The sequence below is a fragment of the Macrotis lagotis genome, chromosome 1 (assembly GCF_037893015.1).
Source record: "Macrotis lagotis isolate mMagLag1 chromosome 1, bilby.v1.9.chrom.fasta, whole genome shotgun sequence".
In the NCBI taxonomy this organism is placed as follows: Eukaryota; Metazoa; Chordata; class Mammalia; order Peramelemorphia; family Peramelidae; genus Macrotis; species Macrotis lagotis.
Window position 1 is genome coordinate 502,365,713 of NC_133658.1, and position 25,706 is coordinate 502,391,418.

General features: G+C 34.4%; 1 protein-coding gene across 2 annotated transcripts in view; it reads left to right on the forward strand.

Moving 5' to 3' along the window:
- The window catches only part of KCNJ15 (potassium inwardly rectifying channel subfamily J member 15), a 47,396-nt gene extending 22,711 nt beyond the window's left edge, over nucleotides 1-24,685 (forward strand). For both annotated transcript variants that reach the window (XM_074214002.1, XM_074214001.1), the window contains exon 3: nucleotides 16,545-24,685. In XM_074214002.1, coding sequence (XP_074070103.1) covers nucleotides 16,564-17,682 — 1,119 coding nt within the window. In that variant the 5' untranslated portion in view covers nucleotides 16,545-16,563 and the 3' untranslated portion in view covers nucleotides 17,683-24,685. The remainder of the gene's footprint in view (nucleotides 1-16,544) is intronic.
- Nucleotides 24,686-25,706: the final 1,021 nt, after the last annotated feature.

Sequence of the window (25,706 nt, forward strand, 5' to 3'; positions counted from 1 at the left end):
GCCTAGAGAAGTTCATTAGTATACAATGGCTCAAAAGAAATATGAAATGTGAACATTTAGACCTCTTTACTACAAATGTTCATGTAGACTATTTGTGACAGAACTGTGGTATAGTCTTTTGAGTTTGTATGGAACTGATTAGCCTTAGTCAGACAATGTACCTTGAACTAGACATAGTGATGTAATTTTTTTTTAGGTTTTTGCAAGGCAAATGGGGTTAAGTGGCTTTCCCAAGGCCACACAGCTAGGTAATTATCAAGTGTCTGAGACCGGATTTGAACCCATGTACTCCTGACTCCAGGGCTGGTGCTTCATCCACTGTGCTACCTAGCCGCCCCATAGTGATGTAATTTTGATCCTCTTCAAACTCAAAGGACAACAACCAGAGCTAGCATCTATTATGTACCTACAATATACCAGACTCTGTCTTAAGTCAACTACTTTTGATCATTTTATACAGACACTTTCTATAGTACTGCCTTAGATTTTGGAACATATTGAGAAGATATCTACATATAATATTTTCCCATGAAATAAATTTCTGCCTGCAGACTTTTGTAACTTTATTATAACTGTTCATGTAAAGGAATGAACATTTTTTACTTAGATTTTATGTATTATATTACTTATTTCTGATTTTTTTTTTTAGATTTTGCAAGGCAATAGGGTTAAGTGGCTTGCCCAAGGCCACATGGCTAGGTAATTATTAAGTGTCTGAGATCAGATTTGATTCCAGGTACTCCTGACTCCAAGGCTGGTGCTCTAGTCACTGAACCACTTAGCTGCCCCTATTTCTGATATTTTAATGGAAAAAAATCACCGAGATCATAAGAACAGGGAAATTCCTCGCTGAAAATTGTTTTCTCCATCTTTTTGGGCTACCATTAAACTAACAAAAGTTGTGAAAACACATGCAGAATTCATGAATTGGAATGGTTAGTTTCAGGTAAATATCACACTTTAAACACCCTTTTTGTTTGCTACAAACATCTGTGGGCTTCAAAGTTATTTTGTTTACTTTCACCCTTTCCATATATTTCATTTTTTAAATTTAAATCTTCCTGTTCAAAACAACTAATATGGAAATGTTTTACATGATTGCACATGAATCACCTATGTAGGGTTCCTTACCATCTCAGGAAGGGGGGGAGGGGAGACAGAGAAGGCTAGAATTTGAAACTCAAAAATGAAAAAAAAAGCAAATATTGAAAATTATTTTAATATTTGTGAAAAAATAAAATATTATTAAAACAATATTAATAAACTTAAAAATACTCACCAATAATAGGTTGATAATCTCATAAATTTAGTTGTTCTCTCCAACAATGTAGATCATAATCCATTCATGCTTGAAAATCTTGTATGACTCTTACCCATCTCCATCATAGTGGATAATGTTTTACACTTAGCAATCTCCTAAGCAGGAAACCTCAGAATAACTTTGCAATTATAAGTTCATCTCAGGTAGTAAATTCAACATACTGGACTCTTTTTTTCCTTGCTTTATCTTGACATCATTAAGGTACCATTGGAGCATTAAAGTTGTTCACTTGCAATCACTCTTTTTTGCTAAATGAATTTTCTTATCACATTTTTCCTGATGACATTTTTCTCATTTAGGTTTTGCTTAGGTTTCTTCATTGGTAATATTTTCCAGCCTGCTCACCTAAAATGTTTCTCTCTATTGCCTTCTGGGTTCATTTTCAATTCTTTAGAGATTGTTAAATCCCATGTCATATAGAAACATTGGCACAAAGCTACTTTTAAAAATATGGGCCAGGGATGGTGGCAGTTAGGTGGCCCAGTGGATAGAGCACTGGCCCTGGAGTCAGGGGTACCTGAGTTTAAATCCGGCCTCAGACACTTAACAATTACCTAGCTGTGTGGCCTTGGGCAAGCCACTTAACCCCATTGCCTTGCAAAAAAAAAAAACCTAAAAAAAAATATGGGCCAGGGGACAGCTAGGTGCATGGTGGATAAAGCACCAGCCTTGGAATTAGGAGGATCTAAATTCAAATCTAGCCTCAGACACTTAATAATTGCCTAACTGTGTGACCTTGGGCAAGTCACTTAACCCCATTGCCTTAAATAAATAAATTTCTTTTAAAAAATGGGTCATTGATTCTAGGAAAAAGCCCTTTTGATTCTTAAAACAGTTTTGTTGTAAGTTTTGGAAGGTAATCCAGTTTATTTCACAAAAAGCCCCCATTAAATAAGAATTGAATTTCTTCCATCACAATGATGAACAAGTATCATAACACTATTTTATGTTTTATCTAATATTTCTTGAAAGAAAACTGTTAAATAGGATTGTTTCTGTTGCTTCAGGATTATTTCTTTCAATAACTATTAAATGATGCATAGGTATCAAGTTTGCTCTGGTCTTACTTTCACAGAGTATCCTAGGTATCCTAGGAGGGTTGGGAGTTGTCTCTCTTCTTTACTAACACTGGTTTTTGACCCCATTGACTATTCCTCCACCTCTCACTATTAAGTTGCAGTGATTAGCTCCCTAGTACCATTTAACCACTTAACATCAAAGTATATTAATGAATCAATAAACACTTATTAGGTACCTGCGATGGACCAGACACTATGTGAAGTACTGGAAGTCATTTATTTTGATGTTACAAGTACAAAAGTGCAAATATTTTTCCCTCTAATACCTGAGTCTTTATCTCAATCTCTTAAAGGTAACTCTTAAGGGCTACTCCTTTCTTTTTGGTTCATCAATACTTATCTGATATGCTCTCCTCCCTGTACCTGGAAAAGAACAAATACAAAGGTAAAAAAATAGCACAGGGTCACATGGTCTTGGGGAGAGAGAAAACACAAAACCTCTCCCCTTGCATGATGCATGAATCAAACCAACAGTATAGTAATCACAGAAGTCAATCTAATTCAGGTCTTATTGATTCCTTCTTATTCAATCATAAAACCTCCTCTTCACTACACAGTCAGTCACTTAGAAACAATTATAAAATATCTACATATGTTTTATTGTGTCTCCAACACTCTTCCCTTAGATGTTATCATGAATCACATGAAAGCAGATTGCTCAGATCTAGCATGTGGGGAGTTACCAATAGTGGGACTTTGTGCATGCATTAGACTATGTTACAAGTGAATTTCAGATACCTTATAGAAGAAGACCTTTAAGAGGTAGAATTTTGTTTCATTGGATCAAATGATTTTTTATAATAAACAAGCAGTAAGCATGGAAGGATCTTGCTTTCTCTACATCTTAGAGTTATAAAATGGTAAAGACACAATCTATTATTGATTATAATTTGCAAAAGCTTGTTTTTCTCATTTAATATATAAGGAAATAATTTGTAGTGCTTGTAAAGGTCTTGAACAGAAAAGGGAAAATATATAGTTATACTCTGGTATAGCTGCATTATATAAGTCTTGACATAAACTCCTTTCCATTTCCATCCATTCCATTAATTGCCAGAGATCTATCTTATCTAACTCTTCTGAAAAATCTTTTCCATTTTTTAACTTCTTTCTTGCTTTTTTTTCTCTCTTTGATCACAGTGTCCTATTCCTTCATGCCTAATGGGTGAACAATTAAAACATAGGTGATAGGTAGACATGAAATGTGGATGAACAGTCCTGAAAAGGGCTTGGCAAGCCCTCACACCAGAGATCCTCCATGAACACTCCATACACCATGATTAGATAATAGGAACCACAGAGGGCAGTTGAGGAGAAGAATGACATAATTAGATGTAAAGTAATGGATTAGAAACCAGAGAGATAAAAAGATCAGTTAAGATACTATTTAATATTCTTACATGATTTATTAAATAGATAAGATACCAAGTCATTAGATACTATTTTTTAACTTGATAATTTCTTTTTTTAAATTTCCAATTACATGTAAGGTAGTTTTCTACATTCATTCTATTGTAAACTTTTGAGTTCCACATTTCTTTACCACTCATTCTTCCCTATGGCAGTGAACAGTCTTACATAGATTGAAAATATACAATTACATTTAGCATATTTCTATATTTATCATGTTGTGAAAGAGGAATTAGAACAAACAAAAAACAAAAGAAATTTTTTGAAGTGAACATAATATGCTTTGCTCTGCATTCATAGGTTTTTTTTTGCCTTGTGTGTTTTTTTTTCTCTTTTGAGACAAAGGTGTTATGTAATTTACCCAAAATCACACAGTAACTATCAAGTGTCTGAGATGGATTTGAACTCAGGTCCTCCTGACTCGAGGTGGTGCTCTATCCACAGCATCTCCTAGTGGTCCCTGCTAAATATGGTTGGCATTTTTCATGACAATTCTATTAGAATTGTCCTTGATTACTGAGCTGCTGAAAGGAGTTGCATCCTTCATAGCTGATCATTCACAATGTTGTTGTTAATGTGAATAATGTTCTCCTGGTACTATTTACTTCACTCAGCACCAGCTAATACAAATCTTTCCAGGCTTTTCTAAAGTCCAGTCACTCATGATTTCTTACAGAACAGTATACTCCATCACATTCATATAGCATAACTTATTCAACCATTCTCCAAATGATGAGTATCCCCTCAATTTCCAATTATTTGCCACTGCAAAAAGAACTTCTATAAACATTTCTGTACATGTGGATCTTTCCTGCCTTTTTATGATTTCTTCAGGAGATAGAGTTGGTAGTGATATGGCTGAAACAAAGGCTTTGCATAGTTTTATTGCCCTCTCCAGAATCCAAATTGCTTTCCAGAATAGTTGAGTCAGTTCACAACTCCACCAACAGTTCATCAGTGTACCAGTTTTCCCACATTCTTTCCTCCATTGATCATTTTCCTTTTTTAAAATTTTGACATTTTAGTCAATCTGAGAGGTGTGAGGTGGTACCTCAGAGTTTTAATTTGTATTTCTCTTATCCATAATGATTTAGAGCACTTTTCATATGACTGTGGATAACTTTAATTTCTTCAGCTGAAAACTCTCTGTTTCCTTTCACCATCAATTGGAGAATGATTTGTATTCTTATAAATTTGTCTCATTTCTTTATGTATTTTAGAAATGAGTACAGCTTTTATTGACCTTTTATTCTTTCAGATGAATTCTTGTTACTATTTTTCTAGCTCTATAAAATAATTTTTTGGTAGTTTGATTGGTATGACACTGAATAAGTAATTTAATTTGGGTAGAATTATCATTTTTATTATATTAGCTCAGCTTTCCCATGAGCAATTGACATTTTCCCACATTTATTTAACTTTATTTGTGTAAAAAGTATTTTGTAATTATCTTCATATAGTTTCTGGGTTTATCTTTGGAGGAGATTCTCAAATATTTTATGTTGTCCACCATTACCTAAATGGAATTTCCTCTTTCTCTTTCTTGCTGTTAGACTTTGTTTGCCATATAGAGGAAATGCTTATGATTTATATGGGTTTATTTCATATACCACTACTTTGCTAAACTTGTTAATTGTTTCAAATAGTTTTTAGTTGATTTTCTAGGATTCTCTAAGTAGATCACCATATCATCTGAAGTACCTAGTCTAATTCCTTCAACTTCTTTTACTTTTCTTATTGCTAAAGCTAACATTTCTAAGACAATATTGAATAATAGTGGTGATAATAGGCATCCTTTTTTTACCCCTATCTTATTGGGAATGCTTCTAGTTTATCCCCATTACATATAAATGCTTGCTGTTGGTTTTAGATAGAAATGCTTATCATTTTAAGGAAAACACCATGTATTCCTATGCCAATGGGAATGGTACTGTATTTTGTCAAAGGTCTTTTCAGTATCTAATGAGATAATCCTTTGATTTTTGTTAATTTTGTTATTGATATGGTCATTTATGCTCATTGTTTTCATAATATTGAACTATCCCTGCATATCTAATGATTGAGGGATAGTGGTACCTGAGAGCTATTTTAATTTATATTTCTTTAATCAATAGTGATTTAGTACAATTTTTTACTTGACTATAACTAACTTTGGTCACTTTTTCTGAAAAGTAGCTATTCATAACATTTGACCATTTGTCAACTTGGAAATGAATCTCATTTTTATAAGTTTGACTCAAATTATTTATAAATTAGTGAAATAATGCCTTTGTTAGAAATAATTTGAATTTAGCTATAATATTCCTGGGAATTTTCATTTTGAGATCTTTTTTAGGAAGTGAATGGTAGAGTCTTTCAATTTCTATGTTAACCCTTTGGCTCTAGAATATCAAGGCAGTTTTCTTGAAAGTCTAGGTTTTTTTTAAAATCATAGTTTTCTAGTAGTGTAATAACTCTTAAATTAAATTTCCTAGATCCATTTTCTAGGTCAGTTATTTTTCCAATGAAATATTTCACATTTTCTTCTGTTTTTCTTTCTTTTAATTTTGCTTCATTGTTTCTTGATATCACATGGAATAATTAGATTCTATTTATCCAATTCTAATTTTTATGCAATTATTTTGTACCTCTTTCCCATTTAGACAATTCTATTTATTCTGCTTGCCTTCAAAAATTAAATGGAGTGAAAGTGGTGTAATTATCCATACATTCCTGATTCCAGATACACCTCAGGGTTCTTGGAGAGAACTTAACATTGTCCTTTCAAGTCTTTGCTCCAATGCCTCCTACTACAGAATTACAAATTATGATTGATTTCTTAAATTCTAAATCAAAATAAACTCCAACAATTTTTCCAGAACAGTTGGTGGTCCAAGAATCTCTTACTTTAACCTTTAGTAGTTGACTCTATCCATATAGTTGGAGGTAGTTACAGCTGTAATGACTTTGACAGTAAATCACTCAAAACCAAACAAATCCCCTATACCTGGTAAAGTCCTGTTTTCAGGAGACCTCTCCCAAGTTGACTGAACAATAATGACCATTAGCAGTACAAAAGCAGATATCTAGTCCCAGCAAAAGCTGAACACAACTACTTCCTTTTTTGAATTTGTCCTTTTTAAGGGGGAAAATACTTTTCTTTCCCTTTGCCCCAGTCTAATTCTTGCAAACTGCTCTGAAATTTAACTAAGTTCTGAAAAGAGACCCTAATAGAACTGGGGGAACACTTCCATTACTAGGCTGGAAGCCCTAACAAAACTCTAAGGCCAACAACATAGTTTACCAAAATTATCTTTAGGCAACAGTTCTTTAGGATACTGAGAATACATTATTATTTCCTTCTTTTCAAATGACCATAGGCAGTTTATTCTCTTATCTTCTATGAATTGAAGGCACCTCAATAAGCAATTATTGTATAGGGAGATATTACCAAAAACTCCACTAGAAGCAGGAAGGTTAATCTAAGTTCACCTCCCTCTGCACTACCCATCTTCTACCACAATCCTGCTGCCTATACCTATTATTTTGACTGACCCTAATTCAGACTAGTCCCCTGGTAGTTTGGGTTCAATACTGAAAGGAGACACATACATTCAATAGTTAAGAAAAATATATTTATTTAGCCACAGCAGCAGAATGATATTCAGTAAGATTGGCATTGCAGATTCCTTGGGTTGATTTAACTGAGCAAAGTTCCCTTGCCTGAATTACCCCCAATGATACACCAATCAAACATCTGATTACTGCTATAGTTCCTCATGGCTTCCTTGCTCTTAGGTGATGAAGAATCAACAGTCTAAGTCTACTAGTCCCCTGAGCCAACCAAATCTCAAAGATGGTTTTGGACATTGTTCTATTACACTTGCCTTCTTAGTTACTTCTCATGTGCCATTGAATGTTTCTTGGTTAAGTCACAAACCATACCAAGTAGATCCTCACTTTATTACTAATTTATGTAATGTGATTTCAAATTTATTGTCTTTATAATGAGTGGCAAAAGCCCCCTCCATTCATAATCTTTAGTCTCCTGGGTAAAGAAAGAGATTAGATTTAGCTAATAGCTAGTAGCTAAGATGTCATAGAGTTAATAGCTAATAACTAAGATGTCAGAGAGATTTAGCTAATTAACTAATATGTCATAGAGCACCAAGTTCCAAGGCCCAAATAACCTGCTTGGCTTGAGTTACAGATGGATATCCTGGCTTATCCAAGCTTCCCAGGTAAAATGACTTGCTGCACCACCTCTCTACAAGCATGACTACGATTCTTTGTCAACGTGGACACATTGGTATCAACCCCTGCACCTGAAACTGAATACAAAATAAATCATAAATAAAGGCCCTCTGAACCCATTTCTTGAGAGGGCAATAAAAGAGGGGGAGCAAGGAGTGATGTTTCCCCTTCTTACCAGTTCAAGATGTCCAAATTTGTCACAGCACATTAAAAGATTTGAGTTTAAAAAAAAGGAGGAAGTGAGATGAACACTTATTCTCACTATTTCTAAAGCAGGTAATCAACTAATGGAAGCTACCCTTATCACCTGAGAGGGTTATAGCATGTTCCATGGTGGATAAATTTCACATTCTCAAAAAAGGTGCTCAAAGGCATCTCCAGTGAAACCCAGGTTTCAAAAGTACATAGTCCTAATCTCTCTCCCAAACACAAGAATGGTTATCATCATTTCTACCTGGATAGTCTATAGTCATCTCACATTCTACAGCTATGAGAATGAAATTTATTGTTTTTAACTCCTAAAACTGCTCCTCCTTAAGATATACCTGTCTCTTCTAAGGATACTACAAACTTCTAAGTCATCTAAAGGTTTGTGACTTGAGCAATTCTTATCTGTTTTGTTCTCTAACATCTTTTCCTCTCCCTAAATCACATCAGTTACCAATTCTGGTTGATAATGCCTCCACAATATCCTATATTTTTCTCTAATTCTCTATTCACAAATATTTTCAGGCCTTCATCACCCTTTGAATGAACTATTAAAATAGCTTCCAAATTGGACTCCTTGCCCTTCCCAATCCTTCCATAGGCTCCAAAACATCTTCCTAAAACTCATTTCTGATCATGCTACTACTTTATTCAAGCATCTTTAATACCCCTGATTGTTTTTTAATTATTGGTGTCTTAGTTGGCATTAAAACCCTTCATAGTCTGGTTCCCCGTTACCTTTTGAGACTTCTTTCATATCATTTCTGTAATGTGAGTTTCAAATCTGGTGCTTTTGTTTAACGACTCCTTATTGGGGTAGTCAGTAATTACTCTGAATGCCTGGAGTTATTGAGAGAGCTTAGGGGAAGAGTCACTTTCTTTTTTTTCCTGTGTCATGTTTCAGTTAGACTAATTGCTCAGGATATGTTAGGTTCCTGCCAGCTAGCTTATCCTTACCCAGGTGAATATTGAAGGGGTGGGAGACAAGGGACACAAGGATGACAAGTTCTCCTTGTTCTCCAAGGTATTGAAAGATCTCTGTTTATTAGACCAAATATAAGTGCTTAAATATCCTCCCCAGTCCCTGGTCCACTCCCACTCCTGTGGCACTCTTCAATTAACTAGTAAATAATGCTCTGGTGCTAGAGGACACCAGGTGATGAAAATTTACAGTATGCCCACACACAATATCACCTTACAAATCCCCCCCCTTTTTTGAAGCAAAATTCCTTAATTCAGTTATATAATAAATTATAAACAAAGTTTATAAGTTATAAACAAAAGTTCAGAAATAGTATAAACAAATGTCAATTAAACAATAGTACAAACAACTAAGCATTCAAGTCAATTAACATGAGTTATTAGATTTTACAAAATAATATTTCCATCATTATATTATTTATGAATCTACAGATTTATCCAAGAAGGGGGTCATGATTTGTGATATTTCCCTTACCATAAACTTGTGATGATAGACGAGACAAAGAATACATAACATAAGCAACTGTTTGAAAATAATATCAATTTAACATCAACAGTACAAATATCTCTTTCCCTAAAGAAATCAGTAGATTTTATGATTCAATATTCCCAAATTCCTTGAAATACAATTTATCCAATTATATTTTCCTTCTTAACACATGCAATTCTCAGGACTTGTTACAGAACTTAGGTGACTAAATTACTCTCAGAGAGTTTCTTTTTTCTTTAAACACAGGTAGAGGCCTTTTTGCCCTCCCTCTTTTTTAAAACCTCCTGAGGGCAGGAAATCTACCCAACTTTGGGCTGCTACTATTAATGGGTTGGGGCACCTCACTCTCTGTGCCACCCTCCACCCCTTGTCTACATTGTCTACATTTACTAAACCTTGAAGTCTCAATTAATATAAGTTGAAAATAGCTGTCAATCAATATTAGGTTAAAAAAAGCTTAGTTCACAGCTGAGATCTTTTCACAAACCTTGCAATTCACAAACTTTCAAATGGTATAAGCAAATAGGCTCAGATCCCAACTACATTAATTACTTAAATTAGACCTTTTTAAGCAATTAAATTCACAACTCAAACTAAAAGGAGTAACATTTAACTTTACCTATTTCAGATCTGAATTACACACACACACAGGAGTTTAGACACTAACATAAACAGAAACAACTCTCTTGTATCACATTTACCAAGCTGAGATTGATACCCTGGCCAGTACCAGATCTCAGTTTATAGAAACATTTTCCCACCTCTCCAGGCCAGTGGAGAGATGTAAAATGTCCTATAGATGTTTAAATACACATGTACACACATAACACACCAAAATATTAGCCATAAGCACAGGATTCATTCAAAAGATTTTCCCAGTCCCAGAAAACAGTCTTCTTCCCCTCTTTTCTTAACTAATTGACCATGAAGCTTCCCAATCAATAGCCTAAGAAAAACAGTCATTGCCCACCCCACCCCCAAAACCAGGAAGAAGGCATGGGGATCTCTTGATTTCTAAAATAAGCTTTTTGAGACATAGGTTTGAGTTTCGAAGTTCTAAAAATGGAAAATTTCCCCTTCTTCTTCCCCCCCTCCCTCTTCAGAAGATGGGAGCAGCAGAGAATGAGAGAGCATTTGAAATTACTTGAGCTGTTAACAACAGTAAAATTTAGAGCTGTTGCATTTTGTGAACAGTAGCCATCACTATTACAAACTGTCCAATAGCATGTGACATTTTTGCTCTCAACACAGGAAGTGCAGTTAATGTGCCTTCAGAGCTTGTCGTGGTGTGCTTGGTTGTAGGCTGGAGAGTGAAATTCGTTGTGGCTTCTGGAGTGAAATTTGTTGTAGGCATCAGGATCTGCATCAGGGTCATAGGTTTAGGGGTTGTCACATTTAGCACAGCCAGACAGGCAACAGCAGCCTAAAGGAACAGCAAGTATGTCCTCTGCATCCCATTTATGGTGCTGGTAGGGACTGCTGCTGAGGAAGAAGCTCAGTCCCCTGCAGTGCTGCCTGGAGACTCCACCTCCCACTGACTCCTCAGTGCTGAATATTTGTTTCTTCTTACTTTTACTTTCCTTCACACCTCCTTGTTCCAACTTCCTTAAAATCAGCCCCCTGGTAACAATCAGTCTGTTACCTCTCCGAAGTCCCCTGCTCTGGGATGATGCCTGGAATTCCTCTTGCTTGTATCGGCTGGTCCTTATCCTGGACTCCACTCAGATAGCTCCACCTTCATGTCCCTGTTCGGGCACCATTTGTTATGTTCCTGTTAGACTAGCTGCTCAGGATGTGTTAGATTCCTGCCAGCTAGCTTATCTTTACCTTCATGAATGTGGGGGGGGGGGGGGGAGACAAGGGAGACAAGGATGATAAGTTCTCCTTTAAGTTCTCCTAGTTCTCCAAGTGCTGCAAGATCTCCATTTATTAGACCAAATACAAGTGCTTAAATATCCTCCCCAGTCCCTGGTCCTCTCCCACTCCCATGGCACTCTTCAATCAACTAGTAAATAACACTCTGGTGCTATAAGACATCAGGTGATGAAAATTTACAGTATTTGCAACACAAACAGTCCCTTACATTCCTCTTTCAAGAGAAAACCTTCCTAATACCAGATCCTTTTGTGGGAGAACACTAAACAGAGAAAGAGAAGGAAAACAAATGAGAATTAGCAGACACATGGAGGAAGGACTTCAACAAAGTCCTGATTTCCAACTTGCTTCCTTAGAGACTTTGTGTAATTCCCTTTTGTGAGATCAAAGACTCTCTCATTTGAACTAAGATATCTTTTATATAACTACTTGGTGGAAAGGAATCCTTTGGCTATAAGCTGTAATTTTTCCCTTTTTAGGGATAATGATCAGGAAGAGTTTGAATCCCCAAATAATTTCCCTTATATTAGTAATAATTGGAGATCAAATATAATTCTAGTCTTGGAAAAGAATAGAGCAACCAGCCTGTTGGCCCCTTCTATTCTTTTCTAGGCAGAAATCAAAGCCTCTTTTGGAGTGGGGTGGTTGTGATTCTAGAAATATCTATTTATGCCCACTCAGGACCCAAATTAGACAAATATATATGGGTATTTACATATTCCACATAGTCAAAATATTCACTCTATTTTTTCTGACACTAATTTACATTACAGAGAATTGTCTCACTTGCTATGCTCCAAATTCATCATTTCACATCAATATGATTTTTTCAAATGTTGCCTGAAGTACAATTTTTACTCTTCTGCCTTTTTGAATTATTAATTTCCTTTAAAGCTTAGCTTAGGAGTCATTTCCTAGGGGAAAATCTTTCCTGGTTCTTCTAATTGCTAGTTATATTTACTTATCTGTTTTCCTTGAATCAGGAAGATGAGTCTGAGATAATAATTGTAAAGTGCTTGTTATATAGACTGTCCCATAATAAGCACTATATAAATATCATTATCATTGTTATTATTACTATTGTAATTACTATTATAACATAGATAGCAGAAAAATATAAACTACTTAAAGCCAAGATTACTTTTCAATTTTTTCTCTATATCTAGTATAACAGTGGATCAGGTGCTAGACTTAATATTAATAAAAAAAAAATACTACCTTTTGTATTCACTTTAATTGTGTAACTCTGGGCAAGACACTTAATCATACTATATAGTTCAAGCAAGTCCTAAAGATTCATTTACAAAGACATAGGCTATAATCTGAACTGGAGAAAGTTCTAACACCAGATGTTACCTCCATTAATGAAGTCATAGTTTATTTGAGTTTTCATGTGTTCCCATTGCTTGGCACAGCACTCTGTACATGTGAAATATTGAATATTTTTTTTAAATTGAATTGAATTCTAAATGTTTCTCTGTTGCTCTTAGGAAATTTTTTTTAACTTCCTTGGTCTTGAGTTTCCTTATGGGTATAGGGTGAAATAATCTCCAAGGTCACTTCTATCTAAAAACTCTAAAATCAAAGAAATCTAAAAATTACTTAGGAACAATGCTTCACTATAGACTGAATTTCTAGACTTTTCTCTAGAAAATTATCCATTGTCCTTGTTATTTTCTTTCTTATGTGGTCTCATACTTCCTCCATGGGCTCACAGTAGAACATATTGGGAAAAGGGATGGGGAAGAGAAGGAAATAAGCGTATTTGTAGTAGCTACAATATACTAAACTCTTGGCAAATATTACCTCATTTGATCCTCACAACAACCCTGGGAGGCATATGTTATTATATTGAAGGAATTTTATAGTTAAAGAAACCAAGGAAAACACAAATTTAGTCACTTTCTCAAGGTTATACTGCTAAATAAGTACTGACTTAAGGCAAACATTATCCACTGTGACACCTAACTAGAAGAAGAAAAAGCTCAAAACTGGGCAGGGTTTGTGGATTAATAGTCCAGAGCAATGAAAAATCCCACTTTCACATTTTCTAGCTATTAGGTTAGCTCCAATAGTGAACCTATTCAATAAAAAAGTGACTATAAGGTGATCATATGGTGATAGATTAGACAAAAGGAGATAAGGAGATTCCTTATTTTTGAAGGAAAAGAAAGGATCTTGATAAATATCTGTATTTAGGTGCAATTATGTGGAAAGATAATGTAGGCAATTGATTGGTAGAGATGAATTAGGAAAAAACCTGAATCAACAAAAGCCCAATACAATTTATTTCCTCTTATCCACAGAAATGCAAAAGTCACAGAAACAAGTATAAAGACTAACCCTGATCCTGCATATCAATGATAATTTATATTTCCTCTTTAAATTGTGGTCAGTATAGCACAAAACTTTGAAGAAATCCCCTTCCTCTATGAGATGTATATATCTCAGAGTTTTGAGATACATTTAACTCCTGGCCTAATTTCCTGAAAGGAAAAGAATCATTCAATATTTAGATTAAATAATAAACTCCAGTGTTGTGCCATTTATCCAAGATGATCAAGACTCACTAAAACTGTTCATTAGCATGCAAAAATATTTAGGAACTACTATCTTTTATTCCATTTTGCAAATATGGAGAATTTAAGAATAATGAGGTTAATAGACCACAATAGTTTTTAGTAAAACCAAGAAAAACCCCTATATATTTCCTGGATTACAGGATATATGGATGTGGGTCACATATTAAAACATAAATTTTCACATTTAGATTAATTTTATAATTAATATTTTTGGGGGGGTTAGGTTTTTTCAAGGCAAATGGGGTTAAGTGGCTTGCCCAAGGCCACACAGCTAGGTAATTATTAAATGTCTGAGACTGGAACCCAGGTACTCCTGACTCCAGGGCCTGTGCTCTATCCACTGTGCTACCTAGCTGCCCCTATAATTAATATTTAAATTAAAAATTTGTATAGTGATTTTGAATTCACTTTTCTGAGAAACTCCTTTTTTAAAAAAATTTATAGAATAAAGCAAGCATTTCCTTAAAATAGTACAATTTAAAAAAATCAAATATGTACAACTTGCTTTTTCTTTCAACAAAATTATCATGTAAATTTCCTCTTTTTTCTTTACTTCTCACAGCACTTTAGAGATGGCTACTATGTCACAAATAGGTGTGTGTATGTGTGTGTGTGTGTGTTTATGCACACACACATACATATATATCGAATTATTCTATACATACTTCTATTTATCATTTCTTTCTCTGTAATCAGATAATGCCTTTCTTCAAATGTCCTTTATAGTTCCCTTTCAAAAATTACTCGCAGATAATGGTACTCCAGCTATACTTTTTTCTTTGTTCTGAGTTTGTCTAAACATTAGTTTCAAAGATTTTAAGCCTTTGCAACATTTTTTTCCCACTTAGCTGCTGAGAAATACTATGCCATGGACATATTAATTCCCATGTTCACACCTTATATTGAGAATGTCTATAATATTCCATATTATCTTTATAACTGATCCCAAAATATTCTAAATAAATAAAATGAATTCTAAAAAACTCCCATAAAATCCTTCATGTAATAAAAACATTTCTACTTCCTTTCTGAGCTAATTTTAGGGTTTACTTAGTAAATGATAAAGCTTTATTAATTTAATCGGGAAAAATGGAAGCTTTGATAGATTTGCACTGTCCTGAATAGGTTTTTTTAACCTTCTTTAAACAAGATTTAAAAAAAATAGTGATAAATATTTTTCAAAAATTCTATTAAAGTGGACTATTATAAAACCAAGAAGTTAAATATAAATCATAGAACCACTAGATGGAAATTTTTCATTACAGATCGGGATTTTGTTCAACCTTGTTGAACAAACCTATCTGTTTTGTCTGAGAATACACTATTAAATTACCAACTTATTAAAATTCACCAATCACATATGGAAAGTCATATAATATCATATGCTATTTTCTCAGTTCTTCAGCTAGCATTTATAGGTCATATCTACCAGAATTTCAATATCTCTTTCAATTTTCAGTGACTATTTGAAAAGACATTGTTTTCCTATCCCTAAGGAGAGACACTATGCCAAATGTAGCCTCTTTCTTTGGATAATTTCTTATGCCTAAAATTTTATGCTGACTGTGTTTTTACAGAAGTAGCATTGATGAAATCAAAATAAGGAACTTGTCACTACCAGCTTCACTTTTTCTCTTATTGTCTCATCCTTCATGGGGATGTAAAATTGGTTATGGATTCTAAGTTATTGGTTAGATTAGCAAAACAAAATGAGTGTTCTCAGAAAATGCTGTTATGGATTAGATTTCTAGCCAAGAAAGATTTTGGAAGCTACAAGCAAATAGAGGAAGCTAATTCTCAATACATCACTGATTTCTAGTGTCTTTCTCTTTTCATGTTTCTGGAGTTAGTCCAAGGAGAAAGTCAGGACCCATTCAAGACTTCTCTCAAAGAAGAATTCCTCTTGTTTCCAAAGTTTCATATCCTCCCACAAAGTTTTGGGTCAGCCTTTTCTCTGTTAGGAGAATCTTGTGAAAAATTTTCCAGACTTGGAAAAAAAATAAGTTATTCTAGGTTTAACTTACATAACAGTGGTGCAATTTTTTGACGTAGGACATAATTTTTTTTGTATATAACATTTTAAGACCATGAATAGGAATCTTAATTTTAATTTTATTCTGTTTATGCTTTTTCTTTTGAGAAAAATTGAGCATCATCATAAATGTTGCTTTATATATATAAATATAAACAAGAGACTACTGCTTGATAGCATGTTTTCTTAAAGAAATTTAACTTTAATATACCATATGTTATAATTATGAGATACTACATGCAACCAAACCTACTTCCTACTGATTGGTACATTTTTAGACATAAATTTTTATTAATATGTTATTTTAAATGACTAAATTATTGTATTTTCTTAGGTGAAAGCAAGTACTGAAAATGGAAACCATTCACATCAATATGTCAAGCACACATCTCATGAATCACACAACTAATTCTGAAGTCAAGACAAAACGACCTCGAGTATTGTCAAAAAGTGGACACAGCAATGTGAGGATTGACAAAGTTGATGGTATCTACTTGCTTTACCTTCAAGACTTATGGACAACAGTTATAGACATGAAGTGGAGGTACAAACTTTCCCTATTTGCTGCCACTTTTGTGGTGACCTGGTTTCTATTTGGAGTAATCTATTTTGTGATTGCATTTATTCATGGAGATTTGGAACAGTCCCCAAATCAAACAGCCTGCATTACAAAAGTCAACTCCTTAACTGGGGCATTTCTTTTTTCTCTTGAGTCCCAGACAACTATTGGATATGGTGTACGTTTCATCACTGAAGAGTGTCCTCATGCCATTTTCTTGCTGGTTATTCAACTAGTTATAACAACTTTAATTGAAATCTTTATTACTGGTACTTTCCTGGCCAAAATTGCAAGACCTAAAAAACGGGCTGAGACCATTAAATTTAGCCATTGTGCTGTCATTACCAAGCACAATGGGAAGTTATGCCTGGTGATTCAAGTGGCCAACATGAGAAAAAGTCTGCTAATCCAATGCCAACTTTCTGGCAAACTCCTCAAGACTCATCTTACTAAAGAAGGGGAAAGGATACTACTCAACCAAGCCTCTGTCAAGTTTCATGTGGATTCTTCTTCTGAAAGTCCCTTCCTCATTCTACCCATGACATTTTATCATGTGCTAGATGAGACAAGCCCCCTGAGAGATCTGACCTCACAAAATCTGAAAGAAAAGGAGTTTGAATTGGTGGTTCTCCTCAATGCCACAGTGGAATCCACCAGTGCTGTCTGCCAGAGTCGAACATCTTATGTCCCAGAGGAAATCTACTGGGGATTTGAATTTGTACCTGTGGTATCACTCTCAAAAAATGGAAAATATGTGGCTGATTTCAGTAAGTTTGAAGAAATACGAAGAAGTTCAGACTGTACATTTTATTGCATAGACCAAGAAAAACAAAAACTTGAAATGAAATATAGGGAAGAAGAACAGAGAGAGAGAGAGCTCAGGACAATTTTGTTACAACAGAATAATACATGATAATATCTTTGAATGTGAAATTTTAACTCGACAAGTTAATTCTCCAAATTATAAAAAGGTTGGAATTTGTAGATTTTAAGTTGTTGGAGGGTAGAAATGATCACTTTTGTCTTAGTAACACCAGCTCCAATATAGTGCCTTATTTATAGCAGATACTTAACAAATGTTTGTTGAATTAAATTATTCTATCTTCTATGAGGCTACTAATTATAAATATTTGGTTGTAACTTAAAAAAAGCTGTGAAGTAGAAAAATGGATTCTTTCTCTATATCTGTCAAATATATCAAATATTTTTCTCCATCAAAATTTCTTTAGGTACATTTATTATGTTTTGTTTAAAATATCTCAAAAGAGGCAGCTAGGTGGCGCAGTGGATAGAGCACTGGCCCTGGAGTCAGGAGTACCCCAGTTCAAATCTGATCTCAGACACTTAATAATTACCTAGCTGTGTGGCCTTGGGCAAGCCACTTAACCCCATTGCTTTGCGAAAAACCTAAAAAAATAAAAAAATAAATAAAATAAAATATCTCAAAAACAAAATTTTCTAACAATGAATTGGAAGAACTTGTTCAAATATAATTCTCAGAATTTCATTCCTTTCAGAGGATTGATAGAGATTAATGGTATTCATATTGAAAGGAAACAGGACTGTGTAAAGAGAACTGGCAAGATAATTATGCAAAGTATTCATTTGGTTCAAGGAATGAAAAAAATAGACAAAAGTCAAGTCATGTAGGCATAATTTAAAACCTTATTTCTTGGCTTTGGGGAAGAGAAAATTATGTACATGTAGGTGTTTGTATATTGCTAGTTGTCTACACTTTAAGAGAGATTCTTAAAATCATTAGTTTCTTAGGATCATTTGCTTTTTACCACTTATCTACTTAATGATATGTTTTATATTTAATATCTAGCGTGGTTAAACACAACAGTAATTAACTACGATTAAAACTTATTTCATTGAGATACCTTCTGTGAGGGTATTCTAGAAATGAGTTAAAGGTAATTTGTTCAGTTGTTGACAACATGATTGAGTTACATTATAAATTGTTTGGGTTTGCTAGACTATTGCCCCCCCCATTCTTTTTTTTTTTAAAATAAGAGATGAGCTTCTAGGAGGGAGAGGAGAAATACAATGGAAATGATGGTGATGATAAAAGTAAAACATTAATAAGGATGTGTTTTGTTAGTTAAATTACTTGTTTATGGGCACTTAGTTAAGATGTCAGGAGGGCCTGATTTTACTGACTTCAAGGCCATTCTATCCATTATGCTTGGTAATTTTTTTTTTGCCTGTGACACAAAATAATATGGTATAATCTGTAAGAAAATAATGCTCATATGTATATTGACAGCATTTTTTTCCTTATAGAATTCTTTTGGTTTCTATTTGATTCACTTGAGTACAACTCTTTCTTAAGGTTTTCTCCAATGTGTATCATAATCACAAAAGATTCTTTGAAAACTATAGCAATGAAGAGAACTTTGCTCAACAATCCTTTTGATTATTAACATCTGGACTTAGAATAACAAAGGACATATTCCCCAAACATATTCCTTACTGTTATAAATAATATTTCATGTAGATTCCAAAAGAAATTCACATTTGTAGATGCCATTTTGCTGAGTTCAAGTTTAACTCATGCAGAACCTCTGAAGTGCAATTCATAAACATTCTGAGTTTGACTTAGGAAAGCAAAGCAGATGAAAAATATGTATTTTTGACACAATGAATTGTAGTTGGATGGAAATTCCATAGAACTATCTTTCAGGACATACATCTTGGATGTGCAGATGAATAATCAATTCCATCTGTAACTGAAAAGGAAGGGAATGACTTAATTTTCTTAGGGAAATTAATGTTTTTAATGACTGAAACAAAGATTTACTTTTTAATATTAGTATTCTGACACTATTCTGGTTTCAAGTCACAGTGTCTGAAGAATTAAATTTATGATTCCATCAAGTATAAAACTGGCAAAAAGATATTGCAGTATCTTACCAATGAAAAACTAGGTGGCACAGTGGTTGAGCACTGGATCTGAAGACAGAAGGATGACTCCAAATCCAGTTTTGATATTTATTAGCTGTATGACTATGGGCAACTCTTAACCTTACACTGCCTCATTTTCCTCTTCTATAAAATAGGAATAATAACAGCACTTATCCCAAGGTTGTTGTGAGGATAAAATATAATAGCAATTGTGAAGTCCTATGTAAATCTTCAAGTGCTATACAAATGTTAGTTATTATTATCATTATCACTATTATTGCTGTTACAAGGAATATTATCATTGAAGTACATGACTGAACAAAGAGAGAAATCATCATATAGTAAAGAAAGAAAATCAGTAGAAAGTCCAGAAGGTTTGTTGGTAATAAATCAGCATTAAGAAACTTAGAAAAATTTCACCAACTCACAGGATGAAGAAATATAGAAATAGTTTCATATGTTTCATGAAGACACAATTTCCACACTGCTGAGAAAATAAATCTATTGAAATAGCAAAGTGAAGCAAATTTAAATAAAGGTCAAGAAGCTCAATTTATATTTCAAAGGATTATTTTAAAATGATATTTTCAAAAGATTCTTCTTCTATGTTCATTTAGTGATCTTTGATTTAAGGACTATAATGTTTGATTAATTTATTTGATTTATAATTTATAATAATTGATACATAACAAGTTTGCAGAGTATCTAAAAAATAATTAGAGCAGTAAATTGTGGTGTTACAATATAAAATGTATTAATTTTATTTCTGATTGTAGCCTGAATAGATACATCCAATCATATTGCTAAATTATAAAACTATGATATGTTATCTACAAATACTCAGCAATAAAATATACTTATGTAACACTTTTCACCCAATGATATCAAATTGTTTTGTGAACATTAGCTCATAATTTTCATACTTTTGTGATTATGATTGATACATGCCATTCCTATTTTATTCTTCAATTTGTTTTGCAAGAAATCTTGAAATATTTTTAAATGAATCATATGTTATTTGTTGTTTAATAGTTGAAAATAATAGTTGAAAACTATTAAATAGTAATTTTAGACAATTTTACTACAAGGGTTCTGTCACGTGAAGAATAATTGCTCATAGTAAAAGAATAGCTAAAAGATTTCTCAAAAAAAAAAGCTGAAAATTTCAATCAGCTGGGCAGTTTCTTATCAGAAATCTAAAGAATTAGTCAGTCAACAAGTACTTATTAAGCATCTCTTATGCTAAATGCTACAGATACAAAGAAGAGCAAAAGTTATTCCCTGATCTCAAGGAGAACACAGATAAATAGGGAAGACATGCAAACAACTATGTAAAGACAAGATTTGTAAATAGTAAATTGGAAATAATCAGCAGATTAGAAGGTGGGATTTTAGCTAGGTCTTGAAAGAAATCAGGGAAGCTAAGATATGGAGATGAGGAAGGAGAATATTCCAGGTGTGTGAAACAGCAAGTGAAAATTCCTAGAGTCAGTAGATGGAATATCTTGTTTGAGGAACAGCAAGAAATTCCACTATCATTGGATCACAGAGTGATATGTGTAAAATATGAGAAAATAGGAAGGGTGGGGAAATGGGGAAGGTTATGAAGGGCTTTGAGTACTAAACAGAAGATTTTATATTTTATCCTTCATGTGATAAGAAATCATTGGAGTTTATTGTGTATGATATGATCAGATTGATTCTTTAGGAAATTTTGTTAAAATTGGAAAGGTAGATGAATTGGGGTGGAACTATTCATCAGACTATTATAATAATCTAGGTGTGAGGTAATAAAGGCCTATTAATAAAGTGTTAGAGGAGATAAAGGTATATGTAAGAGATGTTATAAATGTAGAATTAAAAAGATGACAATTCATTGGATGTGGGAGTGAGCAAGCGTGGGTGGGTGGAGTTGAGGATGACACCTAGGTTGTGAGCCTAAGTCATTGGAAGAATGATGGTGCTCTCAATGAGTTCAGTTTTAGACATATTGAGTTCTAAGATTTGCAGGTATTTGAGATGGTCACTAGGCAGTAAGTAAGTTTGAGGATCATTAACATTGAGATGATGAGATCACTAAGTAAAAGAGTATATATAAAGAAGAGAGACCGAGTTGGTCCCCTGTGGGACACTTAGATCTAGCAAGTATGACCAAGACAAAGATTCAGCGAAGAAGACTGAGGAGAATCAGAGGAGGAAAACCAAGAAAGATTTAAATCACACACACACACACACACACACGCATGCACGCACGCACACACAGGCACAAATCTTGAGAAAAGGGAGTGTCAAAGAAAAAGAAGTGGTCAACAGTGTGATTGGTTGCAGAAGGATCAAGAGGGATGCAAAAAGAGTAGTTCAATTTAACAATTAAATGCCCATTAATAACTTTGAAAAGAACAGTTTTGACTGAAAGAGGAGGTCAGATGAAAGCTAGATTGAACAGAATTTAGAAATCAAATAAAGACAAAACAGGGAAATACATGGAAATAGTACATTGAGCACTCCACCGCCCCACACTTCCTGCAAAACAAAACAAAAAATTTCCTTCAAACAAACCTTCAAACACCAGATTGTGGAAATACAAGAAAAAGTCTCAGGAAGTCTTATTTCCTGATATGATTGATAAAAGATGCTGCCTGTGAAGTCTATTGACATTGAGGATTGAATCTGTCCAAGAATATGGCAGATTAATCCAGTGCCCAGGCATAGGCTGTAATAAGGGGTCCCAGACCCACACCAGGATATTGCAAATTATGAGAATAAGTGCTAATTGGAAGTTTGCCATTGCTAAATTATAAATCAAAGTTATAGATCAAGTTGTAGATCAAAAGTATACCTTTGCCCAGGGTTGATATTTTTGGGTAAAGAACAGGCACAATTCCTAGAATGAAAGGAATAAATTCAGAAGCAATAGCAAATATTCTGGCCCCCAGAAAAAGATCAAGTTCTCAGTCTCATCTTCTAGCCCCATCAGAATCCCAGGGTAGGAATCATTGTCTCAGAATCAGGAGAGTTTCCTAGTTGATTTATAATAGTTGAGTCCAAAAGTCAACTGTGCTCAGATGAAAACCAAGGAAAGAAACTAGAAGAGCACAGACTAAAGAGGCAACAGACTTTGCCCTGAATCAGATACTTGGGGAGCACAGAAAGCTTGCAGGTCTCTAGTCTGAGCTGTTGATAAAAGCCTGAAACAATACATTCCTCACATAAGGCAATAACAAGACAAATTCAGACTTCCTCCAAAAATTCTCAGATCCTGGATCTAACATGTTTGAAGTCAAAAGAAAATTGGAAGAATCAGCAAATAATAATAGCAAAATCACATCGTCAAAAGTTGTTGTGACAGGGATACTTAAGACAAAAACTCATAAAAAATAACTTAAAAATCTATAAGAAAAGTCTCAAATAAAAACAGTTTGGATACAAATTTATCTGGAATTCCTAGAAGAGATGAAGCAAGAATTTAAAAAGGAAACAAAATTTTTTTTATAATTCTAAGAAAAAGGGAATTACTTGCTTGGCAAAAAGATGCAAACTATTGCCTAAATGGATCATTAGAAATTAGTGATGTCAGCAAAAAAGAAGAAATTTTAAATTGAAGTCAAAAAACTGAAAAATAAAAGAAAATGCATGTTAGTTCATAGCAAAAATAACTGACCTGGAAAATGGATTGAAGATAAAAAATAAACTTAAGAATCATTTATTACCTGAACATCATGACCAAAAAACTCCAAAAAAATCTTATTTCAAGAAATCTTGAAGGCAAAGGCAAGATGGTGAAGAAAAGGAAGGGACTCATCTCTGCTCTCCTAAATTCCCCTCCAAATATTTTTAAAATAATGCCTCAAAAAAAATTCTGGAACAGGAGAACTCATAAAAGAAGGAGATGAAATGATTTTTAAGCTTAAGACAACTTTGAAAGTCAAGAGGAAAGGTTTGTTGTCAGTTCAGACCTGGCCCCAACAAACTAGAAGCAGTCCTTGGGAATGATATAATCAGCAGCAACAGTAGTTAGTAATCTACTTTCAGAGCTCTCAGCCCACAGACAACAAAGAACTTAGAAAACTGGTCAGAAGGAGTTTAGAGGGTCACTTTGTTAGCACCTGGAGCAGGCCTCTGTTACATTGCCCAAACATGGATCTGGATCATAGTCCTGGATCTCAGTTCCAGAATAAGGAGGAGCACTAGTAGATGAGAGAGATTATGGCCAAAACTGGAACCCTGGTCTTAGTTTGGGACGAAAAAAAAGTGTTTGTGAAGGGGAAAAATGGAAAAGGTCAGGAAAGGGAGGGAGTGAACATTATTCTCATTTAAATTGGCTCAAAGAGGCAATTGGGTGTAGAAATCTATCTCACTCATTTGAGTATAGAAATCTATCCTGGCCCATAGCAAAGTAGGAAGGAAAGAGAAAAACAATGATAGAAAGGAGGGAAGATTGAGATAGGTCAAAGAAAGAAGAAAAACATTTTTAAGGTTGGACAGGGTGAAAGGAGAGACAGTAGGATAAGCAAGGGCAGGGAATAGGATTGAAAGAAATACATAGTCATTAAAACTGAGAAAAATGTACAATACAGTTCTCTGATAAAGAACTCATTTCTCAATATATAGATAAATAAGTCAAATTTATAATAGATGAGAGCCATTCCTTATTTGATAAATAGCCAAAGGATATGAACAGGCAGTTTTCAAAGTAATAAAAGCTATCTATCATAATATGAAAAATGTTCTAAATCACTATTGACTAAAGAAATGTTAATTAAAGTAATTCGGAGGTAACACTTCATACCTATATATTGCCTAATATGAGAGAAGAGAAAAATAAATGTTGGAGTGGAAGTGGGAAAATTGAGGCACTAATATACACTATTAGTGAAGTTGAATACTGAAACCATGGTCAAAGGGCTATAAAATCTTGCATACCCCTTGACCCAGCAACAACATTACTTGGTCTGTTTCCCAAAAAGAATGGAAAAAAGGAAAAGAATACACACACACACACACACACACACACACACACACACACACACAAATTTATAGCATTTCCTTTAATGGTGGCAAAGAATTGTGAATTGATGGAATGTTCATCAATTGAAGAATGACTGAACAAGTTGTTGTAGTCATTATGATGGAATAGTGTTGTGCTGTTATAAGAAATGACGAGCCAGAAACTTTCAGAAAAACCTGGAAAGACATATCAAATGATGCAAAGTAAAATGAGCAAAACCACGAGAACATTATATATGGTAACAGCAATACTGTATCACAGTAACTGTGAATAATTTAGTTATTCCCAGCAATACAATGATCCAAGACAATTCCAAAGGACTTATGATGAAAAATGCACTCTTTCTCCAGAGGAAGAACTAATGACATCAGAAAAGTGATAAAAACATTTTTCTTGAGGACTTCTGGCCAAGATGGTAGAGAAAAGACAGGCACGGTGCTAAGGTCTCCAGGTTTCCCCTCAGAAATAATATGAAACAAATCTCTTAACAGAAGTCCGATTGACAAAACCCAGAAAAAGAAGCTAGGAGAAGAACATCTACCTCAAGGTTTGTCTTGGGGGATTGAGGGTGAGCCAGGGGTGTAAAGCAGAGAGCCAGTGGGCACGGGGTGAAAGTCAGAATAGTCTAGGTTTGGGGTGCTCTGGCAGGGTTGGAGGGCTGGTTCCAGAATGGACAGTTGCAGACATCAATCTGCTGGGCTCCTCTGGTCTGGAGGACCTCAGATTGCATACCTTCATTTCAGTTAAACCCTCTTCCTGGAACAAACACAGTTACAGCTTCCCCGCTCCCAGGTTCAGGTGTGGGCAGCAGAGCTCCCTCAGCTGTGAATAGGGAGAGAAATTATCTTACCCCAGGGCATAGCCCACATTGTTCAAGGATAAAAGTATCCAGCAGCATCATTCATTCCCCCAAGCTAAGGGATAGGGCCTCAAATCAAGGTCACTGACACTCCTGAGAAAGCAAGCAGCACCCCCCCTACTGGCTGGCCCATGTGGAGTTACTAAACCCAGTGAACAAAGCC